At 42.0% G+C, this 24,423-nt stretch overlaps 2 protein-coding genes across 2 annotated transcripts in view; one reads left to right on the top strand and one right to left on the bottom strand.

Annotated features, from left to right (window-relative positions):
• LOC111233468 (protein Shroom4-like) overlaps positions 1-16,303 on the bottom strand; it is a 26,288-nt gene extending 9,985 nt beyond the window's left edge. The window contains exon 1 of the mRNA XM_022761290.1: positions 16,149-16,303. Within this exon, the coding sequence (XP_022617011.1) occupies positions 16,149-16,271 (123 nt within the window). The 5' untranslated portion in view covers positions 16,272-16,303. The remainder of the gene's footprint in view (positions 1-16,148) is intronic.
• Positions 16,304-20,655: 4,352 nt separating this feature from the next.
• bmp15 (bone morphogenetic protein 15) lies at positions 20,656-22,930 on the top strand. The gene is made up of 2 exons (XM_022761272.1): positions 20,656-20,836; positions 21,936-22,930. The coding sequence occupies exons 1-2, from the start codon at positions 20,707-20,709 to the stop codon at positions 22,928-22,930; spliced, it is 1,125 nt and encodes a 374-aa protein (XP_022616993.1). The 5' UTR covers positions 20,656-20,706.
• The last annotated feature ends 1,493 nt before the right edge of the window (positions 22,931-24,423 follow it).

Consider the following 24,423-nt stretch of genomic DNA (forward strand, 5'->3'; position numbering starts at 1 on the left):
CTGAGCGCAGCGAGGCAGCTTTCAGGTTTCGTGCTGGATGGAAGAGTCTCTTCAGTCCGGCTTTTAATTAAATATGGTTTTAAATCAGTATTTTATTGCATCTATTTTGTAAATTGTAATTTAATCGATTTTATATGTTGTTTTGTTATTAATTTTTCTTATGTTTTTTGTTTTCTAATGTTATTATAGCTTTTTAAATCTATTTGATCATGTCTCATTGTCGGCTTTCTGACTTGATTTTGTCCTTTTCTTTTTTTAATCAGTCATCTGTGAAGCTCTTTGAACTGCACCAACCTGTATGAAAAGTGTTACACAAATAAAGTCTGATTGATTGATTGATTGATTGATTGATTGACTATTTGTGAGATTCAGACATATTAAGTTGCAGAGCGGGAGAAGCTGTGAAAAACATCTGTTCTGAGTCAAGTTTGGATTAATTCTGCTGCGACTTGTTCACAGATACAGCGACAAAGTGTTTTGAATTTGTTACCTCTCTGATCAGCTTCTACTTCACAGCGATGGCAGCCAAGCCTCATGGGTATTGTAGTAGTAAAAACTCATCTACCGTGCTAAAAAATCATGACATCTTAGAAACTGACCAAGAAACTTCTTGGGTCGTAACATTGTCTGAGAGAGTTTGTTTCTATCCTGAGGGACATTCAGAAAAATGTTAAAATTCAGAGTTGGGGAAAAATACTTCCAGGACCAGCGCCTCTTCCCTCGCTCTCAAATGAGTCATCTCCCTGTCCTCTCGCAGTAACCTGGTTACTTCTGTGCATGTAAACACACTGAGTGACGTCTAAACGGCGCTCGACTCCTGACTGTCGGCTCGGGCCTAAATAGAGCCGTCAACCTGACAGGTCGACACATGCTCAGAAACCCTGCAGGGACCCCCACGGCTCTGTTTAGCCCCCCGGGACAAAGACCCTCAGGGGGTAGGGAGGGGGGGAGGAGAAGAAGCTCCCGGGACCCCCTGCTGTACACCAGCTTCATGCTGCTGCTATTGTCCTAGCTCCTAAACATAAAGCCTGTGTCCCAGCTGAGAAATAAATTTAGAGAAACAGCGGTTTGCAACATGGAAACATGGCTGAGGAGCTGGAGGTCGATGCTGCCAGTTCTTTTTTGGAGGTGGAGCCCGGTTTCTCCCACATCTCCTGCTCTGACAGTGTTTGAATTCACCTTAATTTCCACTGCCGGACGAGGGGCTGCCACAACTCTGACTCACTCGGTGCCTGACCGACTCTCCAGAATGAGGTCAAGGACTGTGAATGCAAAGCTTACAACATAAACTCAACTTGTGTGTGGGAAGATAAAGGCTCTACCAAGTCCAGAACTGGAGGTTCGCTTCTCTGTGCCGGTCCTGTCAGGACTTGGTGGCGCCTGGAAGTTGATCAATGTCAGAAAAGACGTTGATTTTCATCCACATTCTTCACTAGAAACAGTCCAAACAACACTTGTTCAAAAAGTCCTTTGATAAAAATGTGATTACTCACTCTATAAATAAAACTGACTTAACTTGATTTGACTTGACTGTGTACTTCAATGGGCAGAAAATATTCCTGTAGATAAAGAAGCTGGAGACTGTTGCCCGAGACGTTAATGGGTTCTTACTTTACTATCAAAAAGGAAAAACTGTTGCTAACAGCCATCAAAACATATCATTAAGAAGCAGAGATATGAGGGAAAAGATTTTTAAAAAACCGTGTGGAAACTGTTTTAAAGGCATCACAACAAAAAAAGAAGGAAGTTTATTTGAGGTAACGTTGTGGAAATCTTGCGTCTCTCCAGAAGGCTAGCTCAGATCTTTAAGACTTTATCAGGTATTTTTAGAAAGCAAATAAGATCAGCCAGATCAGACGAGCCGTAACAATAACAATCCCACCACAGGTTCTGGAGCTTTCAACTGATTGGCATGATCTTCCTCGCCCCGTCGTCACAATAACGTTTTTTTTTTAAACTTGTGCATGGCGACTGTGAGGAGTCAATCTACAGTGACTCAGTGATTTACTGTGCACGCAGAAACATCTTGGTAGGTCTGAGGTCGTCTTAACTCATCTAATCCCCTTAACGCTCAATCTCTTTAATCATCTATTACGCATTCAGACTTCTTCTGGGACGGCTTCTTACATTACGTTCCTAATGCCTTCTTCTTATGCTTGACTGCAGTTGTCTTATTTGTTTTATTTTCTATTCTATCAAGTGACTTTGCGTAACAAAAACAAGTGTGACACGGAGGGTACACATCATGGACAGACATGTAAATGACAAAAACAATAAACACTTATAGAGATATCGGAAAGGAATAGAATATGGTGTGTGTGTGTGTGTGTGTGTGTGTGAGAGAGAGGGTGAAAGGGAAAGCATAATGGACGTTAATGATGTAATATAAATATAATCATAGGGGGAATGTAATGAAAATAATAAAATGAAAAACAACAATATATAATAATAATAATAATTTATATGATATAAAAAAAGAGAGAAAATTAAAAAAAGTAAAGCAGGCACCTTTAAATTTAAAGGTTGCTATTCTCCATTTGGGAAAACAGGAATGTGAACATATGCATACATGACAAATAAGCTCTCTTTTTCCTCACTCTTTCTCACATACACACACAGAAACACACACCCTTCATCAACCTCTGCCCTCCAGTCTGAGCCTTGTGAGGCTCTCCTCCCTTCCTCACACCCACGCTCACACAAGGCCTTCTTTATCAGGGCGGGAGGAGGGGAACGGCAGAGATGGAAAAAGAAAAAATCTCCCACGCTCACACCAAAAAGCACCAGCAGCTAAAAATGTGTGTGTGTGTGTGTGTGTTTGCATGTATAGTGCTGGCGTCCAGGTCCACTGATCCCTGATGTTGCAAGCAGGGTGTGAGTTGTCCTTAAATGGCCTTTCCATGGAAACATTAAAGGGAGCAAACAAGACAATGATGCCCCAGACAGAGAAGCTCTTTCTGGGGGCGAAGACGCAGCGTTGTGGCCCCTAAAGAGGAGTGGAGACCCTGGGTCACTGACACAGTTGGAGGAGATTCAATACGAGAGTGACAACAAGGATGAAAGGGGAGGGAAGGAAAGGAAAGGATAAGAAAGGAAAGGAAAGGAAAGGAAAGGAAAGGAAAAGCAAAAGAAAACGAGACCAGCGCCTCAGGGATGGACAAACAACATCCCACCAACATTTTGTTTTGATCCATCAAAATCCACTTAATCACCCATTAATCACTAACATCCTGATTTCAGACTTGAAACCACAGAAACATCCTGCGAGCTCAGTCACATGGATTAACACCAACATGTGAGTAAACGCTCACTTGCTTGTGAACATAAGTCACTCCCCTCCTCGCTCTCTCTCTCTCTCTGTCTCTCTCTTTCTCTCTCTATCTTAGGTTAACAGTGTGTGTTTTGTTTTAACCAGAGTAGGAATGCTTTTCCATGTTTTTACACCACCCCCACCCCAAAAGATGTTTGCCTCTCATGGCTCCGACTGACCACAACTTCAGACGCACTGGCCTCCACTGGCCTCCACACCAGGAAGCTCACACGTTTTCTATTTGTTCTTCTTCAGTCACCAAGCTTCTCTCCGTCACGCTGCCTTCCATCCAAATCTCTCACACGTGATAAGAAATGCTAAGAAATTATGAGAGGAGATTCTTGAGTCTAGGCTGTTGCCTTCTTCACTAAGTCTCTGATTGGGAGGCATTTTTAAGGTTGCAGTCGTAGTATTCAAGTAGAGAATTGATCTTAAAATATTTCAATGTTGATTTTTAACTCTCAGCCATCACAGATCTCTTGACTGAGTCGCCTTTTTATCCCTAAATCTGTGTGTATCTGTTTTATTTCAGCAGGAAATAAACAGCAGGTATAGCAGGTGTCTCTACTGGTGCAGTGTTGGATGGACCGTTGAAGCCACTAAAAAGGAGGAAGCACTTGTGTTGAGTGATGGAAGAGCTACAACGATGAACAAGAGCTGCAAGCGTTAGTCATTTGAAAGATCAGACATTTTTACACATGATTGATCATTTCAGTCATTTTTCAAGCAAAAATAACAAAAATTTGATGCTGTGTGATTTTTTTATTAACTGAACGGTTAATCAGTTCAACAAGAATATAATCAGCACATTAATAGATAATAAAAAGTGAGTGCAAATGATTTTTCACACTGCAACCTTTTCATTTGCACTGAGATGCGTTCACTGTAGAGCGTAAAGATGAGAACTTTGCAACGTTAGGTTGTGGTGGATGCACTGTGGTGGTGTAGGAAAGTTGTACATACTTTTAGAAAACATTAAAGAGCAATGCCGCCCTTACTTTCCATACTGCCGAGTAAAGTGTCTATGTGACGTTTATTAAAGACAGTTCAAGCGTTTCTCCACTTATATACAAACCTATATATCTAAACACTCGGCCGGCTCAGTGGTTTCTCATGTTTGTTTTCAATCCTGAATATTTTCACTAATTATTTAAAATGTGCTGTGGCCACTTTCTGGTGGGTCTCCTCCACCCGTATATTTTTATTAGCCGCACTCCCAGGACGAGACTAAATATTTTAAATTCAAATTAAAAGCCCCCTCCTCCCGGCACTTGCGCTTGAAGAAGTGCCAAAAAAACTGTAGCGATACACGTTTTTTGCTTTGCTCGATCACATACTGACAAAAAAAAAAAAAACACACAGTTTCTGGTGTTTCAGTTTCACACAGTTCCTGCCTCAGGCGCCGTATAAGTTCAGGAGGAGACACCAATGTCTTCAATACATCTGAATCTAAATGCACAAGTGTCGTGATGAACACCCACTGCTACAGCCTTTTCTACAAGCCTTAATCTGGTGTTAAATTCATATCGTAAAGGAGCAACTTGAGGAAGAACACATAAATGAAGTTGAATGTAACTTTTAATGTCTTTAGCTTCTAAAAACATGCAAACTTTACGAGCCTATATAACAAGTTTTCACCACTAAAACGGTTGCTTTTACTCAGTTTGCAAGAAAACACATCTGAATCAAGAGCTGAGCAGTGAGGATAACCAGTGTTAGCTGCCAAGGATGAAAAGACGAAGAGAAGAAACTTCATCACTAGAAAATTCAAAGAAAACAGACGTGACTGTGCCGCCCACAGCGTTTGATTGACAGGTGATCTTTGGGAAATCCAGCGCAGAAACTCCTCTGGAAAGATGTTCTTACCACCCGAAGCTCAAGCAATACGGTAAAATCCCCACTTAATCTGTGAAAACAAACCCCTCATTACAGTCTCTAAGCAGTCGGGCCACATCAAAGCACCACTACCCAGAATCCTCAGCGCAAGGAGCGCAAGGAGCGCAAGGAGCGCAGCAGCGCCGCTCTAACCTCCGACCCTGAGCAAACGCCAACCTGTCGAACCTTAACCCTCAGCCGTCATCTAGATCTATACATCATAAAATACAGCCGGCCTCCAACTCCCATGATCCACCACAACACACACACACACACACACACACACACACACACACACACACACACACACAAAGCAAACTATTCTCTGGTTATTTAACTCTTCTTGTGATGTTTGCGAAACGTAATCACACACATACACAGGCAGGAAAACAGTCTTTACAGTGTTTCTTTAACATCCATGGAGACGTATGACACATACTGACCTTTTGACCACAACAGGTTTAAAATTAATTTGACAGTAGACTCAGGACGTTTCAGTAAGCTCGTGAAAACATAAAACATATCTCGGCTCATACTGACCCACACGTTCAGCTGTAGACTCCTATCGTTGTATTTTACATCACACTGATATCAATCTTCTTATCTCACCTGCAGAGAGAGCTCGTTTAAATGCACTTCCCTAAACGCCGAACTATTACTAGAACTGCTCCTGCGCTAATTGATAAGAACAAACACCAGAAGTCTGTCGTCAGGAAAAGCAACACATTCCTGTAATAAAAAAAAAGGTTATCAGGATTGTTATCAGGGTAAATCAGACAATGCATCATGAATTTAGTTTAAATAGCCTGACTCTAACTTATATACACGCACACACACACACACACACATACATACACACACACACGCACACATCCCTGGCTGTGTGTGTTTCTGGTGAAGTATGGAAGCCATTAGATCCGGTGACCAGCGCTGACAATAGCGAAGGTTAAAAGGTCGGCGGCCTGGTGGGAGCAGAGACGGACCGCAATGATCCATCAATGTCAAAAAAAAGACTTTGTGTTAGTGTGTGTGTGTGCATGTATGTGTGTGTCCCTTTATCTTGCACACACACACTTAAATGCAGGTGAAATATTAACTTGTTAATCTGAACTAAATGACCTTGCCGTCGCAACCAAAGCCTGCCGCTCGCTGACTTGTCCTCAGTCTCTGGACGTGCTTTTGTGTGTTTATGGGGGGACAATTGTGTATATTTTTATTTCTGTCAGATCAAAGCTGCTTTGTCAGATTTCAAACGATAATGTTTTTTTCTCCTTCTGGGCTTTGATTCAAGTATTTCATGAGTCATAGATTATCACATCGGAAAAGAAAAGTTTCCCAGCTGTAAGGTTTAATGGTGTTTAAGGGTTTTTCTTGATGATAATTAGCTGACAGTAATTTAGCGATCACTTTCATGATGAGTGCGACATGTTGAGGGAATCATAAACGCAGACAAAAAGGCAGGAAAGAGTCAATCTGGCAGCTGAGTGTCCAGAAATCTGAAACCACGAACTCTGCCCCGGCTGCCCTGTTTTTTCCACCCCCTCTATCTTTTGATCCATTATCTCCGCATCCATCTATTATCCATCTATCAGCCTGGAGCTACAGCAGCCCCGAGACAACCCCCGCTCCGCCTTTTCTGTTTTAATCAAATCGTTTCTGCCATTTTATGCATCCTGTCTTGGTCTGTTCTTCTCGTGCACCTTTTTATCCTCTTAAATCCATCCTCACTTGCCATCCTCCTTACATTTCTTTCCCTCTGCCAGTTCATCCATCTTTCCTCCATTTTCCCTATCACACCCTGGACTCCCCCCTCCACCCTTAAAGGAAAACTCAGTACATCTGAATGTTTCCATTGAAGCTTTGCAGCTAAATTGTCCCGAGAAATTACTGAAAATTAGACTTTTACACCAGCAGCTTGCTCATTTATTCCTCAATTAGTGGTTCAATCAAGTTCATTTGAACTTCATGATAAATATGGATCAATTAAATCAAAAAATTGTAATGATTTTTGTTTTATGTTACCTGCCTAGGGACTACGGATGTTAATTAGCATTTTTGCTACAATCCGGCATGTTTACATCGTGTATTTTGTACTGATGTTCATTAACATGTGTTGTCCCTATCAAATAAACAAATAAATAAAATAAAATGAACAGGAGATCCATTCTCGACTGCGCTGTCTTGCTATTTGTATCAAGGATTTGTGGTTTTTATTGCTCTGTCTGGTTTCCTTCTGCAGAGGTAATAAGTCTTTGACGGAGCAGGAAACATAAGACTCCAGTGAGATTGACGTTTGTGGATGATGACTTGGATGGTGCATTGTCCACCGCTGATTTCTCCCATACCACATCTATAACAATAAACGTGTCTTTGCACGTTTTAGGACGATGTAAAGAATTTTCCATCATTTCAAATTCATTTGAAGGCCATTTCAAGTGTCCCAGCTATAGCCATAATAAATTGTTTATGTTAACAGTATGTAATTAGTGTGGATTTCTGTACAATGTTTGCGGCTCACGGTGGTTTAAATGGTAATTCAGAGGGTTTTCTTGTTTCAGGAAAGAATTAAATTCAGGCAAAGACGCTAAATCCTTCTTATTTACAGGAAGAGAGAGATTCAATATTGATTATCAGCAGCTTTAATCAGCTTTTAAAACCAAAATTACACTGAATTCACAAATAAACAATTTGGGAAAGCCACCCACTGTCCCCACATTTTGGTTCCCCACTCAAGTTCCATTCGCCCCACGTCCAACCAGGAGAGGACGGCGAGGGAAGTTATGACTCGCATGATCCCACTTAACGTCTGCAGAGTAACCCACGTCGGGGGAGAGAGAGAGAGAGACGGAGGGGATGAAAGGATGTTTCCGTCAGACGCCACCGAGGGCAGACGGGAGGGACGAGGACAAGAGAGGATCCAGTAAACAAAGAGAGTTCTGTGTCACGTTGGACCTCAAACTGGAGCCGCTTTGCCAGGGTAGCAACGAGAGCGGACCACATTGCATGGTGGAATGTGTGTGTGTGTGTGTGTGTGTGTGTGTGTGTGTGTGTGTGTGTGTGGGGTACATTCTTTGGTTTGAGGCATGGCTACGTTGCAATAAACTGTAAACATATAAACACACACACACACACAAAAAAAAAGATGCCTCTAACAGCTCTTCTTAATCCAACATAACGGCTCAGAAACTGCTTCTAATGTCGAAGCGTTAAACGTAATAGCTGCGGCGCGGCTGGTGGAAAATGTTATAAAGAGAAACCAAAACCAGGAAGAAGGTGGGATTAAAGAACCTGAACAGACTCTTTAGATATCATTCAAATATTCCCACTGGACAACATGGACTGTGAAATATGACTCACTTCAAACCCCGCCTACTTTCACACCTGGTCATCCCGAGTTGTGAAATACTCCTATAAATGTCAACTGGGTTTTGAATGAGGTTTTCTCATTTCTGACACTTTCATTTCAGCTCTCCGTAAGAGTCACACGCCAAATCTGAACTTGTATAAAGCAAACAGCCGACGCAATGAGCTCTACGTGTTCACTCATGGACAGCAGGACAGACACGTTCCGGCCTTTGGATCTGAATCACACTGAGGGGTTTCTACTGAACACACAGAGCTGTCACACCATTTACCGAAAAGGATTCCAGCACGGATTTCTTCTACAATTCACGTCCAGCAACCTGCTCTCGGTCTCATCTGACGAACCGCCTCAAACAAACACGGAGCTGCAGGTCGAAAAGCTGCAAATCAGCAGAACACAAAACCCCCAACAGGGGTTTCAAAAACTGTTCTCCGTCACATGAAGATGCAATTTGGTGAAATCTGAGTAAAGCAAACACGGCTGGGGTGTGTGTGCATGTGAGTGTGTTGCCCCCCCCCCGACCCCAGTGAGAGGGTAAAAGGGATGGGGGGGGTGCAGAACGCCGGACAAAAACAATAACAACTGCAGCAGCCTCGGGTCACGACTTCTTCACCCCCCCAACACATGCACATGCACATACACACACACACACACACACACATGATTTTACTATGACGTTTATCTCTCATGTAGCTTTAGTATCACACACACTGCAACTGCAATAAGGTTGAGGGTCACTACATTGAAGTACTGATGCAAAGAGGGTGTGTGTGTGTGTGTGTGTGTGTGTGTGTGTGTGTGAGGGTCCAGACATAGCCTAAATGAAACAGCTAAAGGCTCCACAGATCAGAGATAGTGACATTCCAACCCCACCCCAACACACACACACACACACACACACACACACACACACACACACACACACACACACACACACACACACACACACTTCACCTATTCAAAGCTTCAGGCTCCTGCAACTGATCCACCCACGATTATTTATCTCAACAAAGCACCAACTCTCAGTGTGATGACTCTGTTCCATCACCTCTTCATGTTTCTGCCTCTCCCTGTTTCTCTCATTCGTTCTTCGTGTCTCTTTTTCCCTCCATCATTCAATCTGAACAGTTTCCTTTTCCTTTCATTTCATCTCTACAGTTTCAACCCATGTCAGATGATTTTAAAGCAATTTTCCCATCACATTCTTGCATAAGTGTTTGGAGTTTGAGTGAATGAGATTCAAAGATTTTCAAGTATCTTAACACTGGACATGTCTGACAGCTCGCCTCATGAGAACAAGTAGCTACACAAACATCATCCCAGGACTGAAAACTGAACCTCGTCCTCAGGAGTCGACCACAATTCAATCGACCATGCTCTCGACGCTTTACTGCAGCTGTGCCTTCAAATAGTGCCGGGCTGTATGACGATACAAATTAAGAAACTCGTCTATGACCAAAGATTTTGCCATTATTTCAGATTTTTGTATATTTCTGGATTAACTGGACAAAGTTACCTGATTTGACAGGTATTTGATTTGCTGGGGTTTACCCAAAAACAAATATTCTTCTGCACAAAGTTTAGTTAAATTGAGTATCTTTGGGTTTTCGGACGTCACCTTGTGTGCTGGGTAGTCACATCTTTCTGATACTTTATAGACTAAATACTTATTTCTCTAATTAAAAATACCTAATTGACTGAGTCCAGTTCCTTATACATCAAAATTGTGAACAAATTTCCATTTTTCATCCAATATATAAACAAAAATGGAAAAAAAAAAACACCTCAAGTACATGTTTTTGGCTGTGCTATAAAATACAGCTTATTTTCACTGCTCAATTTTTATTTTCCTCCTTAACTGACAGTTTTTTCTATGACTTAGTGAAAAATGACCACATGTTTTCCCACAGATGTTTGTTTTGTCTGACTCTACAGCTCAAGTTTTGTGTTACTGAAAACTCATAAAACAGCAAATATCCATGTTTGAAAAGTAGGAACTGGTGACCTTTTATTGCATTTCTGCCTCATAAATGACTTGATATGATTAAATGATTATCAAAAATAAACTGAATGTTCCTTTTTCCATCCTGCTCCAAATGCAAAAAGTCAATGTGATTTCTTGGAAACCTGAATACACTCTTTCTCTCTCTCATCAATATGCTCTATTGTGTACTATGTTGCTGCACGACATATGTTTTTGGTTAGTTAGGACAGTTAGAAAAGCAAGTCAGGGCAGAGGACATGGAAACAACACACACACACACACACACACACACACACACACACACACACACACACACACACACACAGTAGGGACAATAGCATCTCTATCTGATGGCATCCTCATCTACCCCCCGCAGAGCAGATTGCTACTGGAGGCTACCTTTACAGGAATGCAGGGAACAACACACACACACACACATACACACATACACACACACGCAGAGCTGTTTACCAACCCAGGACATTTGGTTGCATACCTTCGACCACATGTCAAAACATTCTTTTGTAAAATCCCTGGATTTCTGTTACTGTCAACAGCGGGACGAGAGGAGGAGGAGGATTATCGTCTTCATCCCTGTTGGCCCGTTCTGGCTCGACCGAGTTCCCGGCCGCTCGCACTGTTTTGAAACACACTCTGCAGGAATGCTCCCCACAAGAAACACGGCCTGATGTCCGACCGGAGAAGAAGAAGAAGAAGAACAAGAAGAAGAAGAAAAAAAAAATCCAACCGCAAATAGAAAACAACAAAAACTCTTTGGGAGACTCGTCCAGAACTTGCTTCACAGCCACATGTAGAGAGTCCTGTTTGAATTTAGTTGAGGTGAAGTTGTGCAACACCATATTTCAAACTTGAACAACAACAGAGGGCATCACGTCTTATTTAGCTATTTAACTGAATTTATTTTCGGTTGTCTAAACCCATTAAATCCAGATCCTGTTGGTCTGCTGAGATAAAATCAAACAAATCTCATTTTAATAAGACAAGATCACAACCACCTCTGATTGTTCCACTTTCAGCAAAGGTTTTTATGTTTGAAATCTCTAACTGATGGGGTTTTTTTGCATTAAATCTATGAGTGACTTAAAATCAATAACAAGATTATTTCAAATGTGAACCTTGATTATGATTAATGTATTGTATGTATTTAGATATATATTGAATCATCGGAGGCGTAGAGAGATGCAGCCTTATTTAAACAAACAGCAGCTTATAACAACTCCCCTCATCTCTCTTACATCACTGACAATGAAAACTATGGAGATAATGAAGGCTGCACAACAGTGAGCTTCTGCTTCAGTCCACTAAGACAGACTCTCGTACAACATGTAAAGTCTGATGCTCATTTAGATAGCGGACATGTCTGGTCTGATCTGCAGGGGTCTGGTGGGAAAAGCACTCGAGTCAAGACAAGCTCTGGGAACCATCAAAAAAAAAACTTAGCAGCTGTCATTTATCATTGAATCATGATTGCTTTAAGGGCACCACCTCGCTGCAACCTGGCAAATGTCATGAGCCAATGTAATCTAACGACACAGAAACGGCACGGATCGCCGGAGAGCTCGCAGTAGATCTTAAACCCACATATGAAAGCGAGCTGACAGCTCAGCAGCAGCTGCTCTGTCGAACACAACAATGGAGGCAACTCACCACCTCGTCATCTCAACCACGTTTGGCAAAAGACACAGAGCATGTCACAAAACGATGACAAATGGAAGTGTTTGAAATGATAAATAACACTAAAATATGTCTGAATGTCTCTAGGGCTGTTCACATGAAGGAGGGTCAAGACCGGGAATTACCACAGATAAACACATTTGTACGTAAAGCTAATGTTTATTTGGTTGTATTAATGTATTTTTTATTCCATTTAATCTACTATTGACTGGCTAATAACTTGACTGGCTGGCTAACAGCTTGCCAAGAGGCTGGCAGCCTGACCCACTGAACAGCTGAGTAAGTAGCAAAGCTAAAGGCTGACTTGCTGAGCAGATAAAACCTTAAACTCACTGATCACTGACTGCAAAGAAAACAAGTGCTCAATTTAGAGAATTACATGTATGGGGACTACACACACGCACACACACACACACACATATACTCACACATAATCTCCACACCCATTCACACTCACACACACACACACACACACGCGCACACACACACACACGCACACACCACAGTAGTAATTTGTTATGCTCCTGGAGGAATGTTGACCAAATGGCTTATATCCCCGTGCTGTCTCAGACTGGGGGAAGCCACCCTCCCCCCTCCAGCAGAGGACTACACTCTCATAAGGGCCCCGAACACACACACACACACCCCAAAACATGAACATCTTGAAGGGGCAGTTGGCACATTTATACGCTCTTACACGTGTCCACAACTGCCTCAAAAAAAAAAACAGCAGACTCACTCTTGCACTTCACTTTGGCCATTTTTTTTTCAACTTGACATTAAGTAATTATATCATAAAGGGCTGCAAGACACAATTATTTTCATTATTGATTGTTCAGTTCACTTCTTTTGATGAACTATTTATAAAATGGAGGTACTGTGGACACTTCAGAGAGCGAGGAGACCCTGGAGCAGACACACAACATGCTGGAGGGAGTGTATATCTCATCTGACCTGGGAATTCCTCAGGATCCCCTAAGAGGAGTGGGAGGTAGTAGCTGGGGAAAATGGGGTCTGATTTTTCTGTGTTTTTTTTTTTTGCCAGTATACTCCATCCAAAGAACTTGTCAGATGACTGGGTGGATGGATGATTGGATGTATGGATGGATGGATGGAGCTTCGGGGAACGTGCGACACCTTCCAATGGCAGATTAGGAGGTTTGTGTCCGACGATTTCCGATGGTTAGCTGCTTCTTTCTAGCTCTCTTTTTCATTCACATACAGTGGAGTACAACCCGGCCTTCAGCCCACTAACACCACGACCCAGATCTGGTTAAGAGGCAGAAAATAGATGAATGGCCTCAAATGTCTTGTTTTGTCTGATTAACAGTGTCCCCAGATTTGAGAAGTTGTTCGCAGCAAGTCTTTGCCTTTTTTGCTTGATCCATGACTTCAGCGATTAATGCTGCTGGCTTGACTCTCAGGAATGACGGACATGTGAATTTCCCCCAGGGATCAATAAAGTCTTACATTAAAATTGGCATCTGAAATCTGACACAAACACACACATTTGTTCATGGCTCTCTCTCGGAAGTGAGAGGATTATGACTGTATTCAGCTGTGGTCCATACAGACACTGTAAACGTCTGTTCAGAGGCTGCTGGAAACTCTCTCTCACCCTCGCTTAACCTAAAACACATTATACACTCTTGTCTTTCATATACACACACACATGCGAACCTCATCTTTACCTTCCCTCTGTGCTCCTGCCTTTCTCAGCTTCCCTTCAAGGACGTAACACCTAATCATTAAACACTTTTCTGCACCACAGTTCCCTGTTCAGAGCTCACCGCCTGAGCTACTTCATTGTGTGTGTTTCTGAGTGAGTGAGTGTGCGTGCATGCGCGCGTTCGTGCATGCGCGTGTGCATGTGTGCGCGTGCGTGTGAGAGTTTAAACTAGCCACTGGACACAAAACAGCCATAGACCACGGTTTGATTTTTATCTCCTTTAGCAGTCCCAGTCACATTTTCCCAGGGGCTGTGTTACTGTGTGTGACTTTGTGTGTGACTTAGTGTGTGTGTGTGTGTGTGTGTGTGTGTGTGTGTGTGTGTGTGTGTGTGTGTGTGTTTCCAGATGACTGAGCCAGGCTTTTCCATTCCCTGCTGTGGCGCTGTGGTGAATATGGATGCACACCGGCCAACATTTACACCGCTGCTGCTGCGACTTCTCATCACCGTGGGCGAGAGACGGTACAAGAAAGAGAAAGAGAGAGAGAGGCAGAGGTTGCATGTCAGTCGGCCTACTTATGCACTGGACTGAACGCACGTACACACACACACACACACACACACACACAGACCACCCCCAGCAGAACACACACCAATAATTACTTGCAGTAATTCAAAAGACACCCTCCTTATTTCCAGCAGCTCACCGCCCGCAGCGTGAAACCGTGAGAAGAGGCTGGGAGGAAACGGCGGCCCCCGTGACTTTATCGCACAAGAAGAGGTCACGTCAAAATCTATAAGGACACATTAAATCTCTTGCAAAGCCTTCACACTTCCCCAATACACACACCTGAAAGTAACACTAACCTCTTACAGCTCTGCAGACCACACTACATGTCATTCTGCAGATCTATCAACTCCCATACTGGTTGGTTTCTTAGTTGAATCATGAGGATGCTGTCAATGGAAGCTATTGCAAAAAGGGTCGATAACCTTTAACATATGTGACAAACACTATAACAGCCTTTCATTTCCCACAGACACCCGACTGGAGTGGTTTTAGTCGTCTGTCAACGCTCGGGGGAATTTTTACCGTCCGGTGAATGAACAGGAAGATGAACAGAGCCTCGTTTCGCTGGGGATCCCCCCCTGGGAACCCCATTTAGCACCCCTGTGGGAACCCTTTGACCTCCAAATTTGAGAGCCCAACCGCTGCATTAGATTATGTCGAGAGGGCTTTTTTTTTTATTCATGGACAGTGACAGCTGACAAACATCAACCGGCACCGGATATTTGCTTTCGCTTTGGGCGATAACTTTTTATTCTCTGCAGAAGAGGAGGAGGAGGAGGAGGAGGAGGAGTGAAGCTACAAATCTGATGTCTAAAAAAAAAGCAGTTTCTGAGTTGAAAAGTTGAACGCAAGCGGCCAACAAGCAGACTGAAATGAGGAAGCAGCCTTACAAGCCTGCAAACTAACCACAATTGCTGTTTTGGTGGAGCTAGAGTTCTGCAACAACCACATCCTTACATAGTGCAATTCCTATTGTCAATGTGAGAGTGATATTATGAAAATATGATGCTAAGACGCTAAATATTTACATAAACATTAAGAAAATACTTTACATAAACTCACTCCAAGTACAGTAAACCTGTGAATATAACATTATATCATTGTGCATTTATGTGTAAGCAGAATTGTAGCTGGTTGAGGTGAAGCTAATAAAGCTAAAGACTATCAAAATAATTGCCAATTGATTTTCTGTCAGTGGACTAATCATTTCAGTTCTTGGTGGAGCTACAAGGATTAGTCGATTAATTGATGGACAGAACATTAATCAGCAACTATTTTGATGATCGAATAAAAAATGTCAATGTAATGATGCATTTCTTTGTCACACATGAAAGTAAACTGAATATCTTTGGATTTTGGACAGTCAAAACAATATAATTTGACACAAGCATTTTCCATTTTGTACCCTCATTTTAAAATAATCGTTAGGTACAGCTCTACTCTTCATATGTGTGGTATGCATGAATCTTATATTTATAAAGTAATTAAGGCAGTAAAGTAAATGGGATGAAGTAAAAAGTACAATATTTCCCTCTAAAATGTCGTTAAAAACAAGAATAAAGTATCTAAAATAAGTAGAGTACTTCATAAATGTACTTATTTATACTGCACAGGCTTGTAAATTGAGATTTTTCACATTTATATCAATGAAAATAGCGTCAACAGTTATGGTCAACTTACTTTAGTGATGATGAGCGGCTCGCCGTGCTCCAGTCCTCCTTTCAGCGTGAACCCCCAAGGCGCGCCCCCGCTCAACTGGACCTGAATGTGGTGGAAAGAGACGAGCTGCTCAACCGTTTCCATCCTCTGTCTCCGGTCCGTTATCCGTTATTTTTCTTCTTCTTCCCTTCTCCCTCTCTCTATTTTTCTTCCTCTCGGTGTATTAGCCGGGCTGAGATGTTGCTAGCTTAGCGGCGCCGGTAGCGGTCCCTTGGCTTCTCCATCACCGCTGTAACGACAACAACGAACGGATGGATGGATGAGTGGAAGGACGGAGGGAGTGAGTGGAAGAGGGGGAGGGCAAAAAGTTTTGGCCAGCGTCAAGCTCGTCGAAGTTATGGCCAACTTTTCGTTTTAAACTTCCGGTCAAGGAGTTTAACCGTTAAGGAAAAGTAGACGTTAGCATGTTTTACGGTTTCAATCTCGCTCTGTATTTTAATCACGTAAATCTACCGGTTGTTTCGTTTAATATCTCTAGCTACTGACCCGCTTATTTCCCCAAAAGAAGAAAGTTTAACGCTTTTTATTTTGACGCCTACATCAAATGTTTCCGGTGTTACAGTCGCTAAATTGACGTAGCTGCAAACTTTGGGAAAACTTTTCCCAAGGAGAGGTAGGCAGGCCCCTCCCACTATTCGAACAGCGGGATGTGATTGACAGAAAGGTCTACCAATAAGCAGAGAGATTCTGCATGCGAGTATCCAATAAGCGACGTTTAGGGGAGGGGCTGCCAGGGCAACAACCGCGGTATTGTAATAACATCAGGTTGGCTCACGGCGGCAAATAGAGCCAGAAACACAGCATCAGTTCATTTTAAGCACTGATGACCAACTCAAAATTATAGCTTAGCTTTCATCTCCATATCTAATCGTCCATATCTAATTGTATCTTATGATTTTGGTTCATTTTGCTGCCCTGCTGCACTGTAGCAAGCTATAACGTGATTTAGTTTTTGATGTACTGTTCTGTGTGAAGCACTTAACTTGATTTTTGAAAAGTTCATTACTTTCTTTCCACTAGAATTACAATCACAAACATCCCTGGTCTTTCTCAGTCAATCTGTGAATTGCTCACAACTGAATTAGGACTATTACAAAGCGCAAAGACTTTATCATTCTGTCCTCAAACTGCTGTAACTCTCATTTTGTATGTGAAAGCAAAGATTGTCAAAGCCCTCATCCATCCACACTGAGATTTTGCAGAACTGCAGCATGAGCACCTACAGTACACGAGCCCCCGGGCCAACAACAACATTTGGTATCACGTCCCACACATTTCTGAAGCCTTACCAATCATACCAGTCTGCTTGTCTAACCACCATATTAAGACTCATTTAAACAAGCAATTACAAGCTCTCAAAAGTTACATAAGACAAACTTACTGCTATTTTTGTTAATTTCCCACTCCAGTGATAATAAGCTATAGTTATACAATTTGCGCAAGTTTATTTAAGCTCTCTTGCAACAATTTATTATCAATAATTATGTTTTGATAAGTTATTGAGTTCCTTAATGGAGCTTGCTGAGATGATAGATGTTAGGGTGTCACTATTTAACTGCTTCATGACCCTGTACGTGAGTTTCATTTGAAATCCACTGCTAAACACCCATGATGGAGTAAACAATGTCTAAGCAGCCAGGATTAATGAATCAATATCTTTATATCTTCATCTGGTGCTTTTCAAACATTTATTAACACGGCAACTAAACATCTCCATTCACCAATGAGGACCATATGGTGGGGTTGAAAGCTACTCGACTTTTTTACTTTCTTTTCCAGAGTGAGATGATAAAATCGATACCACTCTCATGTCTGTGTGTTAAGTTCGGGGTCCCTACCTCGTTAGCCTAGCCTACCATAAAGACTTATGGAGGAAAACAACAACAAAGCTAATGAGCTGAGCCTCCGAGTTGTAATTCAGAGTCATTGATATGGAAAATTTCTATCAGCAAAGATATTTCCCAAGTGGTGAAAACAAATACAGGAAACTGTGTCACCAAAACTGCTGGAAAAACGGCTGCAAAACCAACATTGCTGGCAGTTGCATCAAAATAAAATCCTAAATTAACAACTCATACTGTTGATTTAGATCATTTGAACTGAGTTTATCTTTACTGTATTTAGTTTCACTTGTAAATGAACCCCTCCGTACACTGCAAAAAAAAAAAGAAGCTATTTTAGGCCATTTAAATGGTGTGACCACAAGGCTAGCAGCCATTGTAGCCACTGTAATGATACTTGGACAATCCCAAGTCAGAATAACAGGAGGTTTTCCTGCTCTTCATTTCCTTGTTTGACTGCACCATTAACATACAGACATGACTGATATCAATGTTCTCATCTCCTCTCTGAAATAAAGTAGCTACTGTTTCTCAAAATGTTGAACTAGTCATTTAAAAAGATGCAGTCTTCAAGCAAAGTTGGTTTTAAATGGTTGATTTTCCCTATAAACAAATATGTAACATCTTCAAAATGGTTTCTGTTTTGTACATAAACTTCCCTGGGTAGCTATTAAAGCTGCATTACAGTGTAAATAATACGCACATCATCAGTCCAAATCTCAAAAGTGGAGCTTTCTACACAATTTCTGGTTTTTAAAGTTGAAACTGAAACAGTCACTTCTGCCTTTATTGGTGAATTTGTGTCTGGAATAAACATTTAAATGTGTTTCAGCCTCAGCAGCTCTTATGGCCATTTTCTGTCTGTCTCCTTTGTAGTTTTCCCACAGTCCCTCTGCAGACTGGGAAGATCGGGATTGGAGATAATCACTGTTGTGGAATGCCACCACACTGCAGTGGCACTTATTTGAGTGTGTGTGTGTGTGTGAACGAGTGGCTATCTTTGCATGTGTGGAGAGAAAGAACAAGTAAAGAGAGGCAGATAGAGAGAATCAAAAGAGAAAGGGAGACAGATGTGAACATGTCCAGACATCTCACCTTTCATCCAGACCACGAGGAGGTTGTTTTGGTCAGATCAGACGACCGTTCCTCCACGCCACCGGTGACACCCGTGGCCGGAGGCTTTATGTTTTCAGGATGTCGTTCGTTCAACTCGTCCCTGTTGAGAACAATTCATTCAACAGAAGTTCAGTGATCCCAAAGGCTTCAAATTATCCAAGTACAAACAAACAGCATATGAAAACACTGCAATCAGACTCTTCAGAAATAGCCAGAGTTTGGGAGTTGTCTAAATATAAAATCTACACCACAGTGCAAAAAAAGATGCAAGATGAAACCAAAGACCAACAGAGCAAGTCACAAATTACTCCCATTGCTGAAACTTGAAGCATGTTGTAGTTATTTTTGAAGGGGTACCCCAAGGAATCAGCACATGTCACTTTTCCTCAAAGCAACTATGTATACAATATTTTTTTAATTCATTCTGATGGAGTAAGTTTTTTATTTGCAGAAAAATGAAACGATCCTTGTGGAAACTGGTGCAGTGGTGTCATTCTACCACCTGATGGCGCTGATGCGATCAACAACAGACTTATAATAAAACCACTTAATCTTAAGGTCTCATACTACATCCATGCAAAAGACCTTTTTTGTGTGTGTGTGTGTGATTTATTGAGCAATAAATTTACAAACAAGGAGACACTTCAACCATTGTATCAAAATCCATTCAAACCTTTACCTTTACAGGTGATTATTGGTCAAATTAAAGAAAAAAATGCAAAAAACAAGAACATTTTTTCTTGTTTCAGTTTGGATAGAAAAAAAATCTGACTTGTTAGCAACGTTTGAATTATTTAAAATGATGCTGAATTAAAGAATAAAGGTATATTTAAGCACAAATAATTTATCAAAAAGAAACCTTTGGGGTATATAGTAACTCATCTCATCAAATTATGTGTTTTAATTTACAGTTACAATCCGAGTATCAGCTTGATTTAGTAAAACAGAGTGACACATTTTGCTTTTCCTGAATTAAACCTGGATTTTTATTAATTATTAATTATCCTGGCTGTCTTAAAATTAACACACACTGTGCAAAGTTAACCTGGAAACTATGGATGCAAAAAAAATATATATTGTTTCTGTAAAGTAGGATACAGAGGATAACAGCAAAGAACACATTAATCAAATATCAGAATGTATATTAAGTGCATGTAAAATTCACATTTGCCTCAATGTACATTTGAGCACCTTTACCGACCCAATCCAGTGGCTTCCTCGCGGTCCTGTGGGCGGCTCATGCATATCCGAAGGGTTAATTGGGGTCACCGTCAATTTCAGGAAGTTGATTGTCGTGACCAAAATGGCAGGTGAACAGGTGAGCCTGTAAATCCCGCCCTCGGCCGTGCTGAGGATGGTTGCCAGTCATAGCCTCGTTGGTGGAGCTCGCTAGCACCAGAGGATTTATAACCAACATGAGGGCGCTGCGTGTCTGCGTCCTGTCCTATTTCATCCTCCTGTTGACTTTTACCTGCACCGGGCAAAAAATGGCCTCCGAGCTCTCTGGCGCGCATCACCGGCCTCTGACGCACGAGCAGGAAGCGGACCAGAACGTGCAGTTCATGTTGAGTTTGTACCGGAGCGCGGCTGGACCGGACGGCAGGCCTAAACAGCACCGGAAGTTCGGCTCCAACACGGTCCGACTGCTGAGACCCACGGCGTCTACGGTGCACTACTTGCCAGCGTCGAGAGGTGAAAGAGCCAGTTTACTAATCTCCTAAAGATCTGGGTCTAATCTATTTTCCAGAGGCAATCACAACCCAGCCACTGGGTCCGACTCTGCAACAGGTGGTTCAGCGTTTTATGACCGGAAGTGTTTTATTTTGGCAGAGGGATAACTTTTTATACATGTCGGTAAACTGCCAGCTCGTGTCCAAAAATGCTCTATTAACTTATTATGTTTCATACACTGATTCCAAACACATTTCATGAGACTTTTTTTTATTTCCCTGTGCTACTTATTATATTGTTTTAAACCCTCCCACCACCAAAAAAAAAATGGCAGCCATCCAATACAATAGTTGGACTGCTGATTGTTTTAGCTTTCTGTGTGTCTTCCATAACCATGTGAGGGCTCCGATCATCCGTACCACTATTCGCTTGCATTTTCTGACACAGTTTAGATGAACAGGACATTGCATAAATAGATTAGGTTCAAAAAATGGTGATCTTTTTAAAGAATGACACCAAATCTGGCATGATAGTTCACACGAAAGCTGAGAATACTTTACGTTATCGGCTAACGATGGCACAGACTTGTCTGAATTAACCTTGATTTCTTGCAAATTCATTTTTTCTAGCTCTTGTTTCATGTTTCAGTGTAATGAGGCATCTAGTCCAGTGGTTCCCAACCTTTTCCAACTCCTGGCCCACTTGAAAATCTCAAAAATGTCTGCGGCCCACATCCAACTTCATAACAATACGGAGGCCAAATAATGCCTTCTCAGAGCACTTTTTACTTTAATGATAATGATTGAAGTGAAAGCAGAGGACCCTCTTTCTTTTTAATTCTTGCTGTTGCTAATCAGCTATCTATTTTGATACTCCAGTTTTTCCGTTGGTTACAATGTGGTCCAGAGGCGACAGCATAAGTTTCTACCATTGGCGTATCGCAGTGATGGGCATTAATACAAGAAAAGATTTAGTTTTAAAACATTTTTTTAAATGTTTTTTGGAGATCATTTTGTTTTTAAAACGTTTATTTATTTATATATAATTACATCTTTTCACCAAAATTGTATTGAGAGGGACTGAGTGTGTCAGTCATTAATTATGGGCATCTCTCTTCCAGACTCCCACTACACCTTCACAGTACAGTACAACCTTGACACTCTTCCCTCGGAGCAGCTCATCAAAGCCTCTTTCATCCATCTCCGCTCTTCATCCTCTCCTTCCTCTTCCTCAACCACAACTTCAAGCACCACTCAGGCCCTTGAGCCGCCCCGCTGCAGAGCTCAGATCACCTCACTGGGACCGGAGAGCCTGGTCACTCTGGAGCCCCACGAGCGGTGGACGGAGACGGACATCACGGCACACGTCACCGGGCACGTCCTACAGAGGAAGGACCGGGGCAAGGGGGGACACTTGATCCTCACTGCCCAGTACCGGTGCACAGAACCTGGGCTTGCTGAAGAGGACGGCAGCCTCTGGTGGCAGACTCGTCGTAGAGGAAGACCGAGAGAGGAACCTCACCTCGAAGTCCCGTCCCTTCTTCTGTACCTGGAGGAGGAGAGGGAAGTGAAGGACTGGATGGGGGAGTTGTTGGGGGGTGAAGGGGAGAACATCATAAGGCGAATAGGGCAGTGGCACCCTTCGCTTCGCCGGCGCCGTCGCTCCAAAGACTCTTCAGAGGCGAAAGATCCTTCACTGGACGCCCTGAAAAACGCACCTACTTCCTCCTCCTCTTTCTCCACCTCCCCCTCCGCCTCCATCATCTCCGAGATCCCCAACTACAAACGCAAAACCAGCGTGCCCAAGAACCGCTGCAAGCTCCACTCCTTCCGCCTCTCCTTCGACGAGCTCGGCTGGGGTCACTTCATCGCCCCGCCGGTGTACAACCCTCGCTTCTGTCAGGGCGACTGCCCGAGGTTGCTCCACTACGGCTACCACTCCCCCAACCACGCCATCATCCAGACCGTCATCAACGACCTGGGCGTCGGGGACGTCCCTCCTCCGTCCTGCGTGCCTTACAAGTACATGCCCATGAGCGTGCTGGTTGTGCACAAGAATAAGGTGGACTACAGGGAGCTGGAGGACATGGTGGCCGAGTCGTGCACGTGTCGCTAAAGACTCAGGAGCGGAAGAACTGAGAAAAGAGACTTAAAAAGGGGGTGGATATGATGGGTCATTTGTTTGATCTACAGCTTGGCGGCTAACCACAATGAGCTTGAGACTGGAAGGAGGAAGTTGTTGTGGTTTCAGATCGTCACCATCCCTGTTAAAGCACTTTAAAAGGCAGCTGCCGAATGTGAACCATGGGCCGTGCAGCTGGGAGGGGAGTCCCTACGTCCTGATATTCTGAATTATTGTGGCATTATTATACTGTGACTCTAATCTGGTGGAAAGGTGAATGTGCTGATTGCTGTATTCATAGTCACTATAAAAGGTTGCAGGTAATTTTGGAAGCATTTTACGACACTTGAGAGCAGCATAACCAACTTGATGTAAGTAGTAATTTGATTAAACTAAGCTAAAAGTAAACTCCGGGGGAACTCAAACTAAACTTCTGCAGTAGCTTCATAAACTTGACTAAACATCATGGGAACCTTTTAAGAAAACTGATAACTTTAGGATTAAGCACTGGTTGATTTGTGTTTTTGAACCTCAAACCACAGTCATCTGATGAATATTTTCTTCCTTCTGTCTGTCTGTATATTCGTTCTTTCTTTTTTCTTTTTTTTTTCTTTTTCTTTTTTTTTTATCGACCATGTTGGATGTAACTGTAAAGGTCGTATGATGTGACAGTTTTGCTGTTTACAGTCTGAACTTTTGCATTTTGTAAATATTTATAATAAAAAGAAAGGGCTGCCACTGGCCTGTCTTATATAAAAAAACAAAACAAAATGAAGGGATTATGAAGATACACAAGTGTTGTATGTTAAAGAAAACAGAATTGTTGAGTGGAGTGGAAAAGAATGCAATTTTTATTACGAGTGACGATGAAGAATAAAATAAAATGCATGTTTTCTAAAACCTCATTTATTGTCTTTTTTGATGATTTTGTTTAAAAACTAGTTTTTGTTTTTTTTCCAAAGTCGAGATTAAACGGTTTAAGTCACGGTAGACAAGCTAGGGAGCTAAGAAGACCATGTTCTATGATCGAAAACTCCAGAACTGCTACTGAACAGAAGTTTAAAGGAGAAATTCAACATTTAGGAAACTGACTTATTTGCTATTGCGAAAAACTTTCACAGCTTGGTCCCAACAGAGAAGCAGTGGATCATAATCCCTGTAAGAGAAAACAAAAGTATATAAAAGTACAAGGAAGTATGTTCATACTTCCTTGTATGTTCATACTTCTTTGTAATTCACAATCTCAAAAAAAATCATTTATTTCATCTCATTCATTCATTTTGTTACAGCATCTTTTACAAATTGTAAAGACATCCCTTTACTTAACTTAATTTACAGCACGACACAGAAATCTCAGGAAATGCATTAATGCAAAACATCCACAAGATGGCACTGTTCACTAAAATGGTGCATAACGTTTCCATCAGCAGAAGACAAATCTGGTTTGTTTTGTCACCGGTTTTCTTCTTAAGAAAAATAAATAGATG

Source organism: Seriola dumerili, unplaced genomic scaffold (assembly GCF_002260705.1).
Source record: "Seriola dumerili isolate Sdu_G_001 unplaced genomic scaffold, Sdu_1.0 BDQW01000393.1, whole genome shotgun sequence".
Lineage (NCBI taxonomy): Eukaryota > Metazoa > Chordata > Actinopteri > Carangiformes > Carangidae > Seriola > Seriola dumerili.